This window comes from Aspergillus homomorphus (genome assembly GCF_003184865.1).
Source record: "Aspergillus homomorphus CBS 101889 unplaced genomic scaffold BO97scaffold_4, whole genome shotgun sequence".
Lineage (NCBI taxonomy): Eukaryota > Fungi > Ascomycota > Eurotiomycetes > Eurotiales > Aspergillaceae > Aspergillus > Aspergillus homomorphus.
This window is the reverse complement of record NW_020291890.1, coordinates 597,421-612,567: the sequence shown is the minus strand read 5'-3', so window position 1 is coordinate 612,567 and position 15,147 is coordinate 597,421. Positions and strand designations below refer to the sequence as shown.

The following is a 15,147-nucleotide window of genomic DNA, read 5'->3' as shown; positions in this document are numbered from 1 at the left end:
CTAACTACTCTAAAATGACTCTCTACCCGTCGAAGGCTCTTAGCACAGCCAAAGCGGCGACCGAGAACGTCGCCACGCGATTATGACCTAAAGAAAAGAACCGGTTAAGCCCAGCGTTCCAAAAATAGGAAAATGCAAAAAGAGACGACTTACCACCGTAGGCCACGCGCTCCCACCGCACCCGCTTGACCACCGCAGAGTCCTTGGCCGATCTGTTCTCCCAGATCTGAACTTCATTGGGACCTCCCTTCGAGTCCTTCTTCGATAGCACGATCTTCCCGGGGCCGTCCTCAAGGGCTTCCCCGGTGGCCGCCGCCCAGACGCGACGACCCTCCTGCCAGGGGATCTCGACATCGTTGGCGGCGTGCACGATGAACAGATTCAACCCCTTCTGGGCGTATGCGGGCGTCGGATGGTCGTCCTTGGTGGTGGTGCTGCTGCTGACCCCGGACAGGCGCGCAACGCGGGCGGCGGTGTCCCAGCGGTCGACGATGTGGCCTTTCGCCCAGTCTTTGATCCCGGGGTATGCGGATAGAGGCGATAGCATGGGTGGGGTGATGCCCTTCAGGCTGTAGGATTCGATAAGGCTTGGGACGTTGCTGAAAGACGCCAGGAGGATCACGCCGGCGAAGGGCTCCGGGTCTTTGAGAGCGGGTTGGATGGCGGCCGGGTTGGGAGAACCGAAGGCGAAGCGTTCGGCTACTGCGGCGCTCACGGCTGTGCCGAGACTTTGGCCCATGATGACAATGCGCGAGGGAGGAATGCGCAGTGGGCCTGCGGTGAGGTAGTTGAGGAGCGCGACGCCATCGGTGATGAGGCCCTCTTCTGTTGGTGAGCCCGTTGAGAGACCGAAGCCCCGGTAGTCAATGGCGAAGACATGGACTGGGTGCGAAGGCGTCGACAGGCCGAGAAGCTGTCGGTAGATCTCCGGTCGTTGGGCAGACGCGAGGTGCGCGGCATTGCCGTGAACTTGGGTCGGAGAGGTGAGTAAGATAGGCGATCATTGGAGTGATGCGAGCATTGTTTGGGCTTACAGCTGACAACCACCCTCGCATTGGGGTCGTTGGCGAGGAGCTTGAAGGCAGATGTCTTGGTATAGTCCTCCGCTGGACCATATTGTTCATTCTCATGCAGGTCCTCTTCATGTTCCTTGCACAATTGCAGGGGAAGGAGGTGCCAGGTGTACAAGGTCTCGTTATCGGGCGTCACCAGGTTGAAGGGTTGAACCTGCGTTTCTACTCCGTGTCAACATCTTCGGACTCTTGCACAGGCCAGGTTTATGCGCTGTGGACGTCGACAAAACGTACTCAGAAACCCGAAGGACTCGACGAGGTTGATGTCCTGCCATTGCGTAGGGTTCACCTTATTGACATAGAGCGCACTATCCGGTGGAAATAAGGCAATGTCAGCTTTGGAGTCCTAGTATTGCTCTGTGCAAGAGAGCTACAATACAGACATACAAGCGTTGAACCACAGGATACGTTAGGGCACAGACGAATAGCACATAGAGCAGGCCACCGGCCGCCAACGACCAGTAGGCTTTTCGAAAGATAGATTGAAGCTCAGCCATGAGCTCTCGGAAGTCGGAACTTTGATTTGGTAACAGCTTCGGTATTGCTGGAGCACTGAATGGGAGTAAACAGAGTCGACGAGAATGACGTACTGCCAGTAAGCTACAGATGCGGCTAAGGACGCGGTTTCAGCGCATGCGCAGCTCACGCATGCAAATGTCCGTTGTTATGTGTCTTTTCGACTAATTCCAGGGGTACCCCAGGTGGCAACAGGTGCAATTGAAGCTCAATTGGAGGAGGAATGTCGAGAGGGGAGGGAGGAGGATGAAGGCTCATATGAAGGCGGCGAGCGTTGAGGCTCCTTTTCCTCCCGAGTCCGTCTTTCTTTCTCTCTCTCTTTCCATCCCGCCATTTTTCTCTCCTCCGCAACCTCCGACCCCTTCTTACTGCGCTCCTTTCTTCACTCACCCTCCGAGTAACCGCGCAATGCTTCCGATATATTGCGGTCGGAGCTTGTTTTCGGTTTATCTCAATTAGCTATCGTTGTGATACCCTTTCCATGGCCGAGAAACGAAGACTGTCTGCCCGCGAGCGTCGCGAACCTGCGGCGAAGCGACGGGTGTCCGAAGCCGCGCCTCGATCTTCGCCTCAGCCTCAGCAATCATCCAAACGAAAGGCTTCGACACCAGTCGTTGCTCCAACTCCCCCTCCTCCACAACCCGAAGTCATCGAGAATCCCCTGCCTACAAAAATTAAGGATGGAGAAGGGCTCCCCACTGTGCCCACTCCGCAGCCGGAGGATCTCCCGTTGAAGGAGTTCCAGTCGATTGCAGAAAGGTATGGAATTTCCTCCAGGACGCCGTGATAAGGGGTTTTTTCATTGTCGCAATTTGCATATGTAATTGACTGACCACATGCAGTGCGGTTCTCCTAACCTCATTGGAACGATCGAAGAAGAAATGGCTCAGCGACGGCATCTTGGAGCGGTACTGGACCAAGCCCAAGAAAACCAAGAGAGAACAAATCGAAGGCAAAAACCCGCCCAAGGAGAGCATGTCGAAGGTTGGAGCTTGCAACATTGTGGTCGGTCCTCATTTGTTCGATGCTATGCTATATACGGTGAAAGACCCCAATGCGCCGCCGGCAATTCAGTACACACCACCCCAACGTCCGATGGTTCATTATGGCCATCCTAATAACTTCCAACAATATCATCCGTATCCCAACGGTCCCACTCCGCCGCAACATCCACGCCAGCAGCAGCAGCAACAACAGCAACAGCAGCACCCTCCTCACGCAACACCGGCCACTCCAGGCACACCTCAGCAGGGCTACCCTCATGGCAGCCACCCACCTCCACCGCATCCTGCTCGAACGCCTAGCCACACTCCTCACCGTCAGCCTGGGCCTCAAGCAGCGCAGCGACCCCCTCCCTCGCAAAATACACAGCCGCCTCAGCCGCCGAAACCCAGCCCAGATCCAGTAATCCAAATGCTAGCGACAAGAGCCGCCTCCGATCCTGACCTCAAATCCTTGATGCGAGTGGTGGCTTCCAGCAAAGCATCTCAGGAGCAACTGCGTGCTTTCCAAGCTCATATCGATGAACTCAACGCTATAATTCGAGCCAGGGAGCAACAGCAACAACGACAGCAGCAGCAGCAGCAGCAGCAGCAGCAGCAGCAGCAGCAGCAGCAGCAACAGCAACACAGACAGCCATTACCGCTTACTCCGGCGCATCCACAGGCTGCGCCTAGAACGCAACAGCCTCCCTCACAACCTCAGACACCACAACAGACGCCACACCCTCCACCTCCGCAACAACGACCTCCGCAGCAGCCAGCCCACCCGAATCCCCCAGCACAATCCCAATCTCAACCAAATCCGCCTGTCGAAGTACAAATTCTCTCGCCATCTGGGAAATCAGCGCAACCTGGCAATACGGCACAACCACCGCCGACCCCGACCCCACAAGGCTCGAAGGCACTACCAATCAAACAAGAACCTGGATCGGTTGCACAAATCCAGCCGGCTACTCCACAAGCCCCGAATCTTCCTGTTGCGCCAGGACCGACATCGGCTGTAGAAGTCGCTAAGCAACCAACCCCAGCAGCACGCCCCGCACCCCCAACACAGCAGCAGCAGCAGCAGCAGCAGCAGCAAGCACAACAACCGCAACAACTGCAACAAGCTCAGACCCCAGGACCACGCTCTGGGCCATCTCACCCCCAATACCAGCAAGCTCCTTATCAAGGCCAGCCACCTGCAATCCAATCCCGGCCGCCCCAATACGGATCACCAACTCCATACTACCGCCCCGCACCGGCCCCACCACCACCTCCGAGACTCAACTACAAGTCCGTTGTCTTCGAATTCACTTCACCACTCACTCCTTATGGTAGCAGTACGTCCGGACACGCAGGCTCCGGGGACCGCTATTTGTTCCCGGAGTACACAATCCTAGAATGGCTTCCTGGAGGAACCACCGTGCTTGCATCTTTCCTTCTCGTGCGGAAAGTGGATCCCAACACCCCGTTCCCTATCGAAACCGGCTCGGAACCACCGTCCAGAGCCAAAGGCAAATCCGGCTCCAAATCCAAGTCCAAAAAGGCCGCGGATAAGAGCAAGACCCCGGCACCCCAACCAGACAAAGCTAAGGACGCAGAGAAGGATAAAGAGCAAGACAAGGAGAAGGGGAAAGAGAAGCCCGAGCCCGAGACCCCGTCCGCCACCGCTACCACTACTGGCGATGGTAAATCCGAACCCCCTAAACCCAACCCAACCGAGGGCGACGAACAACAAGCCGGCGAGCAACCCGACGTGAAAGCCGGCGCAGCCTCAACATCAACCCCAACCCCTTCTTCCACCCCCGCCACCAAACCCACCACGGACAAAGAACCCTCCACCCCCGCTGCGGCGAAGAACGACAAGAAAGACGACCCCAACCTGAAAGAGTACTACCAACCGGTCACCTTCCGGATCTTCAGCAACAACCCCAAAGTCCTCGAGCCGCTGAGCCGAGTCGTCAAGCCCCCCGACGAGGTGCGCAAGTACATGAACGAGATCATGGACCGCGCCGAGCGTGCGCCGGAGGGGTTCCTAGCCTATCGCCTACCCCGGGAAGAGCCGGAGGATCCCGCGGCCGCCAACCAAGGCAAAGAGGCCGAGGACGTGGGCCGCAAACCGGGAGGGACACCTGTGCCGGGCCAACGGAGCAGACTTAGTTCGCGGGGCCACAATAAGGCCGAGTCGGATGTCGAACTCAGCGAGCAACCTGGTGAGGATGGGGACGAGGGCGAGGATGCCGAGGAGGAGCTGAAGGATTTCTATGGGCCGCCCACTGGATTGCCGCCTTTGGGAGCTTGAATTATATAGAACAGTGCCTTTCTCCTGTTCTCTTCTTGAATAGAGAAGATGTTGCGGGTTGATCGTATGATAACTCGTTTTTGGAACTCAATTAACGATTTTTACCTTAATTGTTGTATCAAGCTGTGTGAAAGTTCCCTGCAGCAGCCCTATGAAGGATCGACTACGTTTCTCGGTGCCTGGATGCAGTAACGGAGATTATTAGAGTGGCACAATAACATAGACAGGTGCAAACTGAGTCTGCCAATGTGGAACCAAGCCAATTGCAGGCTTGTCGTACTCGAGTAATCGATGGCTAGATTATATAGGGCTTCTTAAGAAAACAGCCTGAGCTTCTCGCGGTAGCTTCAATGTCCAATTGAGTCTGTTTCTGGTTTCAACATATCCACAATAATAGTATCAAACTTCAGATACGCCAACATTGAGGTACGCCTCATATGTGTGAGCAAATCATCAACTGATACCCCCAGGTATTCCTCCAGGGCTAACTTAGCATTTCCAGATGAAGCAAAGGCTAGACCATCGCGATTGTTCAAATTAGATCACATGCGAGCCGCCTTGTCGACTACTGTCGCCGATGATGCCGGCAGTTTCCAACAGCCAACGAGCACTCTCGGCAGCCGAGTCGCCCGCACCAGCCTTGAGGTTCAGGTTCCGCCGTCTTTCCGCTTCGCGCGCTTCAAAGTCCCACTTTGCCTGTTGTAGCTCGACGGCGCTCTTCCCGACTTCGGCGGTGGTGGTCGTAGGATCTGGGACAAGTCCCCAAACCTCTAGGTTGTAGATATCTATACTCGTTTTGTATGTGGTTTCGGTATTTGTGCTGGGCGCCGGGGGGAGAAATGACCCGTCGCAACCAACTGGAGAAACATAGAAGTTTGCGGTCTCGAGATTGGCGTCGATGGTGAGACTGCCGGCTCCGAAGGGGGCAGGAGGCTTGCGGTTGCTGCGCGATGAGGGTGGGATGCGACATCCAATAGATATTCCCGAGCTCGTGGAGAAATATGCCGCAGGGGTATCAGGTTTCTGTGCAGACGGGGAAGAATTTCCTTGCAGGAGCATGTGTTGTGGTGAAAGCTGGAAAAGACAAGGGAGGACGGAGTTGGAGAATTGGGATGATGAGGCGGTTGATGATGGTGATTTCCACGGCTGTGGTAGGTAAGCGCCGAGGATGACCGGACCGTTAGTCTCAGACACACCATCAAGAATGAGCAGGGTGCCTGATGACCAGGTTAAAACGTTGTGAGAGAATGAGGTAAGCGAGGATCCGTGTGCGGCCGTGGAAAAAACGGGGTGTAAGCGTGTGTTGCCGCGTAGGAAGTTTAAGTCCTCGGATGTTGAGGGAAGGAAGAACGAAAGGTGCGACAACAGGCTCGTATTCAGAATCACTGACTCGAAACTACCATCAAGCATGACTGAGGGAGGAGGCTGCAGCTCGTCTAGGATGGCTTTATCTAGTATAGATTCAGTCGAACCAGCCCTATCGCGCTTCTGAGAAAGGTCCAGGTTCTTGCTGAACAAGAAATGCTCGAATAAAGGTGTCAGAGGGTCAAATAGGTACGGTAATGAGGAAGATACCGTCTCCGCGAAAGACCTGTACCTGATTCCCTTGGATGGTTCTTGGTCAAACGCTGCTATAATGCTGTCCGCTTCTTTTCGAATCGAATCCATGCGTGTTCCACTGAGATTCGATGTGTAGACTGCTGCTGACTCGATGGACCTCAATCGCGATATCACAATAAGCAGCATCAGCAAGCGACGGAAAGTATTATCGGAGACTCGAGCTTCATAAACCGCCCTATCTACACGAGAGTCATGCTTGAAGACCTCGATGGCGTCAAGCGATTCCAAGGCAGCCAGAGCCAAGTCGTCATCCTCCTCATCCTCGTAGCCGTCGTTAGCAGGAGCATCAACGGCAAATCCCGGAGCGTGAGAACTTGATGTGGTCGCGTTAGGTACGTCCTCTCCGAACATATCGCTACTGGTAGATGACTTTTCAACATCTTTCCTTCCGACATCAGCTAAGCTTCCAAACAGAAGCCTGATGCGATCTCTGCGTGCTCTTCTGAGCACCTTTCCATATCTCTCGGTGAGCAAAACGACAACCTTCACCATAGCATCGAATGTGAGCACACTCGGCGCGAGCGAATTCTGGAAAGGAAAAGCTCCTAGGTACGAGACCATGCGGAAGATCACAGGGCCAGCGTCGAGGGGACATTGAGAGTCGCTGCTATCTGGGACCCCAAGGAAGTCCGATAGTATTTTCTCATTCCAGTACTTCACGCCACCTTGGTCAATGGCACGGCTGTAAAAGTTGTCTTTGAAATGGGTAAGCTCCAGAGGAGTGAAGCACTTGGTGGCGAAGCGCTCAGCAAGCATATAACTCAGTTCCTCTGATTGGATGTTAGTTACAAGTGTCTGCTTGTCTCAGAGCGGACGGATAGATATAGTTTGATGCTGACCTGGCGATGACTTATGGCCCGCAGACTCAGTGGACTGATATCCCCCCATCTTGAAGATCAATGGCCCAGGAGTTGTTGAGCGTTGAAGTAGTTTAAGAATGAGGCAAAGAGAGTTAGTGTTTCAGAAATAAGATGATAAATTATGTGCAGCTGTAGCCTTAGCACGGATAGTATTAGTCTGGGACGCTCCGCGGTGATGACGACGTGAACCCACTGCGACGAGTCGGGGGGACGATCGTTATCATCTGCGGAGATAGGGGACGCGAATCTAAAACTCGAGTCGGTACTGATGAGGAAACGGCTTAGTGTGCCTGTGCAGTGTCATATCGACATGAAAATGCAGTGATGCGATTGTTGTTGTCGATGATGATGGGGGAGGAGAAGAGACCTCGGAATCTTGAAGTGGGCAGACAATGGACAATGAACGGAAACTAAACATGGCCGCATGCGGGCTGGGGATGAAAAGGCGGGCCTCGGCCCCTCAGGCCCCTCAGGCCCCCAGGCACCCAGGCACCCACCCCCAGGCAGGGGGGTTCTTGCCCTTTTCGGCAAGGACCTCATGACCCTCCCGTGACCTTCTAGACTCGGTCCATTTCTTGGGTAAGTTGACTACGACTGACTATGCAGTAACTATGCAGTAACTATCATCACTACTACGGAGAATACTACAGTATGCAGAAGTACAGCACCATGTGAACATTCACAATAATAGCAGATGTATACATTTCAATTCGGGCTAACGGTATTCACAAGTGTCTTGTCACACCGAGTTAGTGCCAGTCATCTGACCCACAGCACACAAAAGGAGGTCTTGTTTGGCCTTCGAACATGTGAGAGTTCCGGACTCTACAGCATAACAACACCAACACCACCCATCTTCTTCTCATCCGGCAGATTCTTATCATTAACCCCTCCAGGGATTGGGGCCGTCCGGTAGTTGTAGAGGTAGTAGTGGAGCTGGCCATCGCCCGCTCCAAACTTGAGCTGCTCTAGGAACAGGGGATTGTCGTGGAGGGTAAGCGCATTGAACACGTCGAAACGAGCCTATCGTAAAAGATGATCAGTGACCTGTACCTACTGGGTTCATACAAGCCCGAACTTTGGACTTACCTTCTTCGCCAGGATCAGAGCGTCGTTCATCAACAACAAGAGCCTTTCCTTGAGCGCCTTGAGATCACCAGTGAAAGCCGTTTCAGTGGCATAATAGTAGAGGTAGGCTACGCGCAAACATTCATGCTTGGGGTTTTGGATGATAGTGGATTCAAGGTTGTAGAAGGAGAAGAAGTCGGTGATCTTGTGGGTTTCGGGGTCCTCCACCACGTAGGACCAAACCACTTGTTCCCGGTCGGCGTCGCCTCCCTTGTGAACCAGCCAGTGTTCGATCTCCTCACGGGAAAAGGCTTGGTTCAAGGCAAAGCGCTTCAGGTAGCGTTCCAGCAGGTCCTGGACGGCATCAATATCCTTGATCTCCATGGGGCGCAGGTTAGGGGTGGATGTGGTGCTGGGAAGGTGATTCTTGCTGATCTGTCGGGCCTTGGTGGAGCCAGTCGGTAGATGCGAGAATCCGACCTCATAAAGCTTGAGCCAGTCCAGAGGACGGTGGTAGTAACGGCATGAGCTGACGGGAGTGGGCAACACTACACCCGCAGTATAGATAGCCTGGTAGATACCTTTGAGATAGCAACGGCGAGTGATCTCCTTGATCAGGACCGGAGCTAAACGCTTGGATCGGAGCTTCTTGTGGATGCAGAGGAAGTTGATCTCGGTGACCTTGATCTTCTGCTCCCGAACGCGCAACTCCGTGGGGATACCAGAGATAGCGGCGACAAGCTTGCGCGACTTGGTAGCGCGAACTCCGACGTGCCATTCCTTCTTCCAGCCCGGAGCCATCAAGGCCCTAAATAGCATATGATCAGCCTTCGAGCCGAAGCACTTGGATATAACCTGCGCAGTGAACGAACCAGTGTAGGAATGATTTCGAGTATCTGAAGCGGAACATCGCATTGTCGTCCTCGACATAGTGGTAGGTCAAAAGATCCCACAGCTCCTGGAGCTCTTCCTCCTTTGTAAGATCCAGAGTGGCCCACTCAAAGCCTTCGATCAGGGCGTCGGGGGTCTTGGACACTTTTTCCGGATCGATCATCTTGATCGGCCCACCAACATCGTTGGCAGCAGCAGCGGTCTCATCAAAGCGAGGGACAGGCTGGGTCTGCCAGAACTTGTAGGAGGCCATGTCTTTCTGGTTCTTGCCTCCCACAGCCAGGCCCGTCAAGAGCTCGGAGATATCCATTTTGCGCAGGGCCTCCGCAGCCTTATCCTTATCCAGTCCGGCCAGCTCATTCTTCAGCGCGGGGTTGTTCTCGAGCAGCGCCTCGGCCGCCTTGGGGGTCAACTTCTGTTTCGCCGCATCCTAATTCAATCAGTGAGATTTGAGAGGGCACAATAATCGCAATGAGAGGAAGGGAACTGACCTCAGCGTTAGACGCCTGGGGGGCTTTGCCCTTCTTGTCCTTGGAGTCCGGCATGACAGCTGGCGCGATTGGAATAAGTGGAAGTTCGATGGTCGGAGCAGAAGTGGGTGCGGGAAGGTTTTCTAAGCCCGCCGCCCCCACTCACTAGCCGCCGTCTGTGCCCTCCGCGGGGTGCATATCTACTCCCATAGTTTCTCTACGGCTGTACGCTTAAGAATCATTATCAGAGATTCTCCACCTTATATATGAATCTAGACCTCGCCCTGTTGAATTGTGACTAAACGCCTCCTTCTATCTCATACCAAAATCATCAGAAATAGAGCATAAACAAGGCGGATATGCCTTGTGCGCGGGTATCACCAGTTTTGTTGTTGAAACCTCATGGTGAGGCAGTAGATTGCGATCCTTATTGAGGAGCAGGTTTGGTTTCAATGACATCCAGAAAGCCACCAACCAGGTGCAAGCTGCCAGTAACGAAGGTCATAACAGGGGCTTCATGCTGACCCACAAGGTCTTTTTCCATCATGGCGAGCTCTCGGGTGAAGTCGACGGCTTCCTCGATGGTGCCATACACCTTAACTTCGGTACGGGGGTCAATGGAACACCATGTCTCCGCGAGGCTTTTCTGGACATGTAATTTCTCCACATCAGTCGCATTCGTGTTCATGCTGACAAGGTCTGGCCGATAGCCAGCATCCTTGTAGGTGACGTTGGTGCAGAAGACCGCGTGTGTGAACGGTTGCTCCGAGCCCAAGGCCGCAGCCAGAGTCTCGTGAAGAGCCCGAGCGAGGGCGTTGCTGTCACGAGTCTGTTGGTTGAAGATCAAGACCCGCTGCTTCTTCTGGGCAACTGCAGTAGACGACGAGTTCGCCTGGATCTGAGATGCAAACCATTGACCAGCCAGCTTGATGCTTTCGAGCGTATGGCCTCCATCAATGTACCACGTAATGCGATTCTCAGTGCGTGTCTCACAGCGACCCCCGAGGCGGGCTTCTTCCAGACCTTTCCGGAATTTGGCCGGCAGCGACTTCTGGAGGGCATCTGACGGCAAGTCCTCGATGCCGACAGTCCGGAGGAATTCCGCCGCGGTCGCAACTGCCACTGCCGCGTTTGTATATTGAAACTCACCGGCTAGTCCGAGTTTCACACCCCCATCACTGTGGAGTTCAGGATGGCCCCTCACGATTTCCAGCGAAGTTCCTTTCTCGGCCGCACGTTCAAGGAGAACTTTCTCAGCAGTCGGGGGCTGCGGTGTGCTGAATGCTTTGGTGCCAGGCTTGATGATGCCACCTTTGTGCCATGCGATCTCCTCAATAGTATTCCCCAATAGAGCTACGTGGTCAATGCCCAGGCTAGTGATTGCTGTCGCTGCTGGCTTGGGAATCACGTTGGTGCAATCGTACTCTCCCCCAATTCCACATTCGATGACCGCTGCATTCACCCCCTCGCTTATATAAGTATGGAACGCCATTAATGTCAAGTACCGGAAGTACTGAGGCTTCGTTTGGAGGTTCGCGGGATCCTCGCCGGCCAACCGAGCAGCTTCGTCCAAGCGATCCCATACCTCAAAGAAATATTTGGCGAACTTCTCTTCAGACAGCGGGGCGTTGTCGATCTGGATCCGTTCTCTGGCAAAGCGTAAATGAGGCGAGGTGTAGAGTCCGACCTTGTTGAGTGTGCGTGAGGTCGAGGTCGAGGTCGAGTCAGATAGCTTCGATGCAGTGTACTGAGACAGAATCGATGCGATAAAGGCCGAAGTGGAGCCTTTACCCTTGGTGCCAGCAACATGTACGGGATTAATGCGGCTGAGATCGGAGGGCTATATAATTATACATGGAGTCGAGTCAGTCCCGGAGTTCTGATGATGTGGTGCGGGGGAGCACTCGGACCTGATATCCTATGCGACGGAGCCACTCCACGGTCTCTGGAATAGATAATAGATTCATGTCTTTCCGTGATTTCCGTAGCTCTTCCACTACTGCAAAGTTGGATTGCAGCGAGTTGAGAGCTGCGATCGCAGCCTGCACCATCTTGTTAGATCTGACGCCCAGTAGCTTGCCCACAAATACCTGCGGGGAAACCTGCCTCATAGTTGCGAGACATTATGGCAGAATTGGATGAAATGTGACGACTGTGCTGGATTCTGTAGAAGGTAAAGAGTTTGCGAAAGCCCCTCATCAGCTTCGAATATGCCGCTGCTCACGTGCAAGAAGGAAAAAGGAAAAGAATGCTGCGCATCGACTAGGGAACTTTTACTCCGTCCAAGCAGCCGGAGGAGTGTCATCGAGCGCCGCGGGTGTCCCGAGGTCGGGCCCCATAAAATCACGTGAATAGCTACAATCTAGACCCATTTTCATGGAGCAGGACTCTTGATTGAACTCCAGAATCCCGAGATATCTTCGGGAAATCCTTTGCTACTACTGAGTAAATTATTAAAGGCTGTTGATGATCCTTACGGGGTGATAGCAGCAAAAAATCACGAAAAGGGATCATTGATAATGAGAAAAATGAAAGTAGGGTGTGAGGTTGAACATGTATAGGGTAGAAGATGTGCATTGCTTGGTATACACACAGGGAAGTGGATAAGTAAATAATCTTTAAGATGTGGTGCAAAGAGTGATGCAGTAACAAGCTTGCCAAGGAGCCTACTCGATCCTTGTTTTGCCTTCTTCCAAGAAGCCCAGCCTGGCGTTGCTATAACCTCGCTGGTGCCTCCGGACAGGAAGCCATTGGCCAATGATGGGATCTGAGCGAGCCTTGATGAGTGCATCTTGATACCCTTCAGAGCCAGCTGCAGGTGTATTCAACTTTGGCCAATTGACCTGAATCCCAGGCGTTAGCATTGAGGACCATGTTGCAAAGATCACTGTAAAACTTACATAGAGCATTCCATGAGCGAGAATAAACCGAGCACACCAGGCGCTGACGGCAAGCCAGAAGATGACAAACAAGCGCAGTGGCCACACGGCAGAGTCGGGCAAGCGTCTTGTGAATGTTGACACCATGATCATAAACACTCCGGCGGCGAAGATGTATGGGATTGACTGGATTATCAACGGTCGGCGATCAACGAAGAGCTGGAGGCTACCGAGTGTGGAATCAGGAGGGAGGTATGCACCCAGGAACACATCGAAGCCATCTTGGCGTGGACCGTCCAGGAAGTTGTTTCGCACATAGCGTGTGATGGAGTTGTTCAGATCCTGCAACATGCCTGCGCGAGTGCGCTCTCCCGTGCGAGTAAAGTCGGTTTTGAGTGCGCCGGTGCCGGAGTAGGATTTCGAGACCACGTCGGCATTGTCCGCCCAAATGTTGCGAAACAGGTTCTCGAAGTCCCGATCGTCATTTGCAGCCTCGCCTGGGCGCAAAACACCAGCATCGATGAGCTGGCGGGTAATGGCCCAACGTCCCAACATACTCTGCACCACATTCGTGCGGTCTAGACAATCCATGCAATTGGTTCGGACGACGCTGGTCTGCGCAGAGCGAATGTCTAACTGTCCACCAGGGACACCAGGGTCTTCGACTCCGCGGAAATAGCCGCCCCGAGTGAGCCCGTCCATCAAACGGTCCAGTAGCAGTTCAGCACGATGCCACTTGAGTCCCTTAGTCTCGTTGTGGAAATCAAAATAGATGTAGTGCAACCTGTCCATTTCGTTCTGTCTGGAACCGGGCTCAACAGCATGTACCTTTTCGGATGTCGCATCATCTGCTTCGGTGTCTTCAGTGGAAGATGACAACAGAATACGGACCAACTGCTCATAGGCATTCTTAACCCGTTCTTCCCGCCCCTTGTGGTTTACCAAGTTGACCAGGTAGTTCTCGCCATACAGCCGGATCTGTTCGGAAAAGTGTTTGCGGGCAGCATCAACAGCAGTTTCTACCCCCCGAACCTGGAGTTTCGGTGTATACTTGAGATTGTTAACTTCGGCCCAATACACGGGGACGCTGCCTCTCGTTTGCACAAATGCCATGACCTGGAGGTCTTGACCAGAGCCACCCAGCTTCTCCTTGGCTAGGGACTGGCCTCCAGCGAAACCGGAAAGACCACCAGTTGCGTCATTCAGGATGACGATTTGCTCCGTCTCATTGTAGTTCGAGACATGGCCTTGATCATCGATACCACGTGAGAAGTACCTTGTGCCCCCACGGTATCTGGATCTTCGCGTAATAAGGGCGAATGTGAAAGATGTCGACTTCACCTTCGCCGGAGTGATGCGTAACATTCCGAACATGACCGGCAGGATATACGGATCCACGCTGGGTTGCGGGCCCAACCGTACACCAGTCGTGTCATGCTCTCCCAGGCTGAAGTCGATCAGATCGGATTGCAGGAAGCGATTCCAGAAGAAACGGTCATCCGCTCGCTTCCACATAGGTAGGCTAAGATCACTCTGTGACTGGCGCTGGAAGCTGTTGGTGATGTCCAGAGCGTAGGAGAAATACATGGGACCAGTGCGAAGATGCTCCTTCAACAGGCCCAGATAAGTGTCCTCGTCGGAATCGTGCAGAGGGCGTTCGCGCAGAGGGAGGAATTCGGTCGCAGCGACTTTGTATACCATGTGGCCACGTAGGCGCCCCATGGGCTGAGCCTTAGTGATGACGATGATGTATTTATCTAGAATAATCAATACCAGACCCAGAGGAAGCATGGCTCAGTAGCAGACATACCAAGTTTCAATTTGATGATGCCCAGTATACCAGCAATACTGGAGATGCGCTTCGCACCTGGAAGGCCGCCATTTGCGAGACGCAAGTCACCGGTCGGACGTTCGACGACAAGAGTTGGAGCATTGGGTGACGAAGGAGAAGTAAAGGCATAATGAGAGGATGAAGCGTGCAAGTTGATGTCGCGGAACGGCAGGACGGAGGCAGCCATCATTCAAGTTTACCCCGTAGGGATAGAGAGCAATCAGATAGGCGGAGTGGGTGAGAATTGATCAAAGAAAGCAAGAAAGAGTGGAGGAGAATCTTCAGCGCATATTGCGAGGGGTATGGAAAGAATCTGGTAAAGGAAAGGAAGACTTAAAAGTCAAGCCAGGAAGGTAAGCTGAAGGAAGAGGGAGAGTAGGAAGTGGTGGTCCACAGAAGAGTAGTAGTACCAGTAGTTAGTGTGGTGATGACGATCTCCAAGAAAAGGGTGGGAAGGAAGTGTACGTAGCCCTCCCTCTCTCTGGCAGTGCCTGGGGCCTGCCTGCCCGTACTTTATCTAGTCCGATAAGCAGCTGGCTGGCTGCACAGGTACGGGCTACAGAGTACACTGGTACAGAGTACAGACAGACTCAAGGCTACGGAACGGCAGGCAGTAATTCAGGCGCCACACCGCCCCGCACAGCGGCCAGTCGG

The 15,147-nt window shown here is 53.6% G+C and overlaps 6 protein-coding genes across 6 annotated transcripts; 1 reads left to right on the top strand and 5 right to left on the bottom strand.

The window, feature by feature from the left end:
- Positions 1–13: 13 nt before the first annotated feature.
- BO97DRAFT_177717 (alpha/beta hydrolase) lies at positions 14–1,874 on the bottom strand. Its single transcript, XM_025690351.1, has 6 exons — positions 1,664–1,874; positions 1,461–1,589; positions 1,308–1,381; positions 1,035–1,235; positions 154–969; positions 14–87 (listed from the first exon to the last, which is right to left on the bottom strand). Exons 2-6 carry the CDS (start codon positions 1,568–1,570, stop codon positions 23–25), a joined length of 1,266 nt encoding a protein of 421 aa, XP_025555084.1. The 5' UTR covers positions 1,571–1,589; positions 1,664–1,874; the 3' UTR covers positions 14–22.
- A 196-nt stretch (positions 1,875–2,070) lies between these two features.
- On the top strand, positions 2,071–4,891 carry BO97DRAFT_468071 (uncharacterized protein; the record flags this gene model as incomplete). Its single annotated transcript, XM_025699708.1, has 2 exons — positions 2,071–2,348; positions 2,432–4,891. 2 exons carry the CDS (start codon positions 2,071–2,073, stop codon positions 4,872–4,874), a joined length of 2,721 nt encoding a protein of 906 aa, XP_025555083.1. The 3' UTR covers positions 4,875–4,891.
- Positions 4,892–5,209: 318 nt separating this feature from the next.
- BO97DRAFT_475526 (TLD domain-containing protein) lies at positions 5,210–7,731 on the bottom strand. The gene is made up of 2 exons (XM_025700415.1): positions 7,334–7,731; positions 5,210–7,264 (listed from the first exon to the last, which is right to left on the bottom strand). The coding sequence occupies exons 1-2, from the start codon at positions 7,380–7,382 to the stop codon at positions 5,412–5,414; spliced, it is 1,902 nt and encodes a 633-aa protein (XP_025555082.1). The 5' UTR covers positions 7,383–7,731; the 3' UTR covers positions 5,210–5,411.
- Positions 7,732–8,047: 316 nt separating this feature from the next.
- Positions 8,048–9,875, bottom strand: BO97DRAFT_475525 (glycylpeptide N-tetradecanoyltransferase swoF). Its single transcript, XM_025700414.1, has 4 exons — positions 9,805–9,875; positions 9,295–9,743; positions 8,444–9,230; positions 8,048–8,377 (listed from the first exon to the last, which is right to left on the bottom strand). The coding sequence occupies exons 1-4, from the start codon at positions 9,856–9,858 to the stop codon at positions 8,180–8,182; spliced, it is 1,488 nt and encodes a 495-aa protein (XP_025555081.1). The 5' UTR covers positions 9,859–9,875; the 3' UTR covers positions 8,048–8,179.
- Positions 9,876–10,122: 247 nt separating this feature from the next.
- BO97DRAFT_383763 (tetrahydrofolate synthase) lies at positions 10,123–12,024 on the bottom strand. Its single transcript, XM_025693382.1, has 3 exons — positions 11,890–12,024; positions 11,694–11,825; positions 10,123–11,623 (listed from the first exon to the last, which is right to left on the bottom strand). Exons 1-3 carry the CDS (start codon positions 11,980–11,982, stop codon positions 10,211–10,213), a joined length of 1,638 nt encoding a protein of 545 aa, XP_025555080.1. The 5' UTR covers positions 11,983–12,024; the 3' UTR covers positions 10,123–10,210.
- Positions 12,025–12,201: 177 nt separating this feature from the next.
- Positions 12,202–15,006, bottom strand: BO97DRAFT_383760 (putative phosphoinositide phosphatase (Sac1)). The gene is made up of 3 exons (XM_025693381.1): positions 14,473–15,006; positions 12,684–14,419; positions 12,202–12,626 (listed from the first exon to the last, which is right to left on the bottom strand). Exons 1-3 carry the CDS (start codon positions 14,681–14,683, stop codon positions 12,450–12,452), a joined length of 2,124 nt encoding a protein of 707 aa, XP_025555079.1. The 5' UTR covers positions 14,684–15,006; the 3' UTR covers positions 12,202–12,449.
- Positions 15,007–15,147: the final 141 nt, after the last annotated feature.

What these genes read in the sequence shown, in the direction of transcription:
- BO97DRAFT_177717 (XM_025690351.1), bottom strand. Translation starts at nt 1,570, where the DNA reads ATGGCTGAGCTTCAATCTATCTTTCGAAAAGCCTACTGGTCGTTGGCG. An exon ending in CGAGTCCTTCGGGTTTCTGA is followed by an intron (nt 1,236 to 1,307) that starts GTACGTTTTGTC and finishes GACACGGAGTAG; the next exon opens with AAACGCAGGTTCAACCCTTC. An exon ending in TGCGAGGGTGGTTGTCAGCT is followed by an intron (nt 970 to 1,034) that starts GTAAGCCCAAAC and finishes CTCCGACCCAAG; the next exon opens with TTCACGGCAATGCCGCGCAC.
- BO97DRAFT_475526 (XM_025700415.1), bottom strand. Translation starts at nt 7,382, where the DNA reads ATGGGGGGATATCAGTCCACTGAGTCTGCGGGCCATAAGTCATCGCCA. An exon ending in GGGCCATAAGTCATCGCCAG is followed by an intron (nt 7,265 to 7,333) that starts GTCAGCATCAAA and finishes ACATCCAATCAG; the next exon opens with AGGAACTGAGTTATATGCTT.
- BO97DRAFT_475525 (XM_025700414.1), bottom strand. Translation starts at nt 9,858, where the DNA reads ATGCCGGACTCCAAGGACAAGAAGGGCAAAGCCCCCCAGGCGTCTAAC. An exon ending in CCCAGGCGTCTAACGCTGAG is followed by an intron (nt 9,744 to 9,804) that starts GTCAGTTCCCTT and finishes TGATTGAATTAG; the next exon opens with GATGCGGCGAAACAGAAGTT. An exon ending in CTCTGATCCTGGCGAAGAAG is followed by an intron (nt 8,378 to 8,443) that starts GTAAGTCCAAAG and finishes CTTTTACGATAG; the next exon opens with GCTCGTTTCGACGTGTTCAA.
- BO97DRAFT_383763 (XM_025693382.1), bottom strand. Translation starts at nt 11,982, where the DNA reads ATGAGGGGCTTTCGCAAACTCTTTACCTTCTACAGAATCCAGCACAGT. An exon ending in TAATGTCTCGCAACTATGAG is followed by an intron (nt 11,826 to 11,889) that starts GCAGGTTTCCCC and finishes AAGATGGTGCAG; the next exon opens with GCTGCGATCGCAGCTCTCAA. An exon ending in TCCGTCGCATAGGATATCAG is followed by an intron (nt 11,624 to 11,693) that starts GTCCGAGTGCTC and finishes ATAATTATATAG; the next exon opens with CCCTCCGATCTCAGCCGCAT.
- BO97DRAFT_383760 (XM_025693381.1), bottom strand. Translation starts at nt 14,683, where the DNA reads ATGATGGCTGCCTCCGTCCTGCCGTTCCGCGACATCAACTTGCACGCT. An exon ending in CATCATCAAATTGAAACTTG is followed by an intron (nt 14,420 to 14,472) that starts GTATGTCTGCTA and finishes TGATTATTCTAG; the next exon opens with ATAAATACATCATCGTCATC. An exon ending in TCGCTCATGGAATGCTCTAT is followed by an intron (nt 12,627 to 12,683) that starts GTAAGTTTTACA and finishes CCTGGGATTCAG; the next exon opens with GTCAATTGGCCAAAGTTGAA.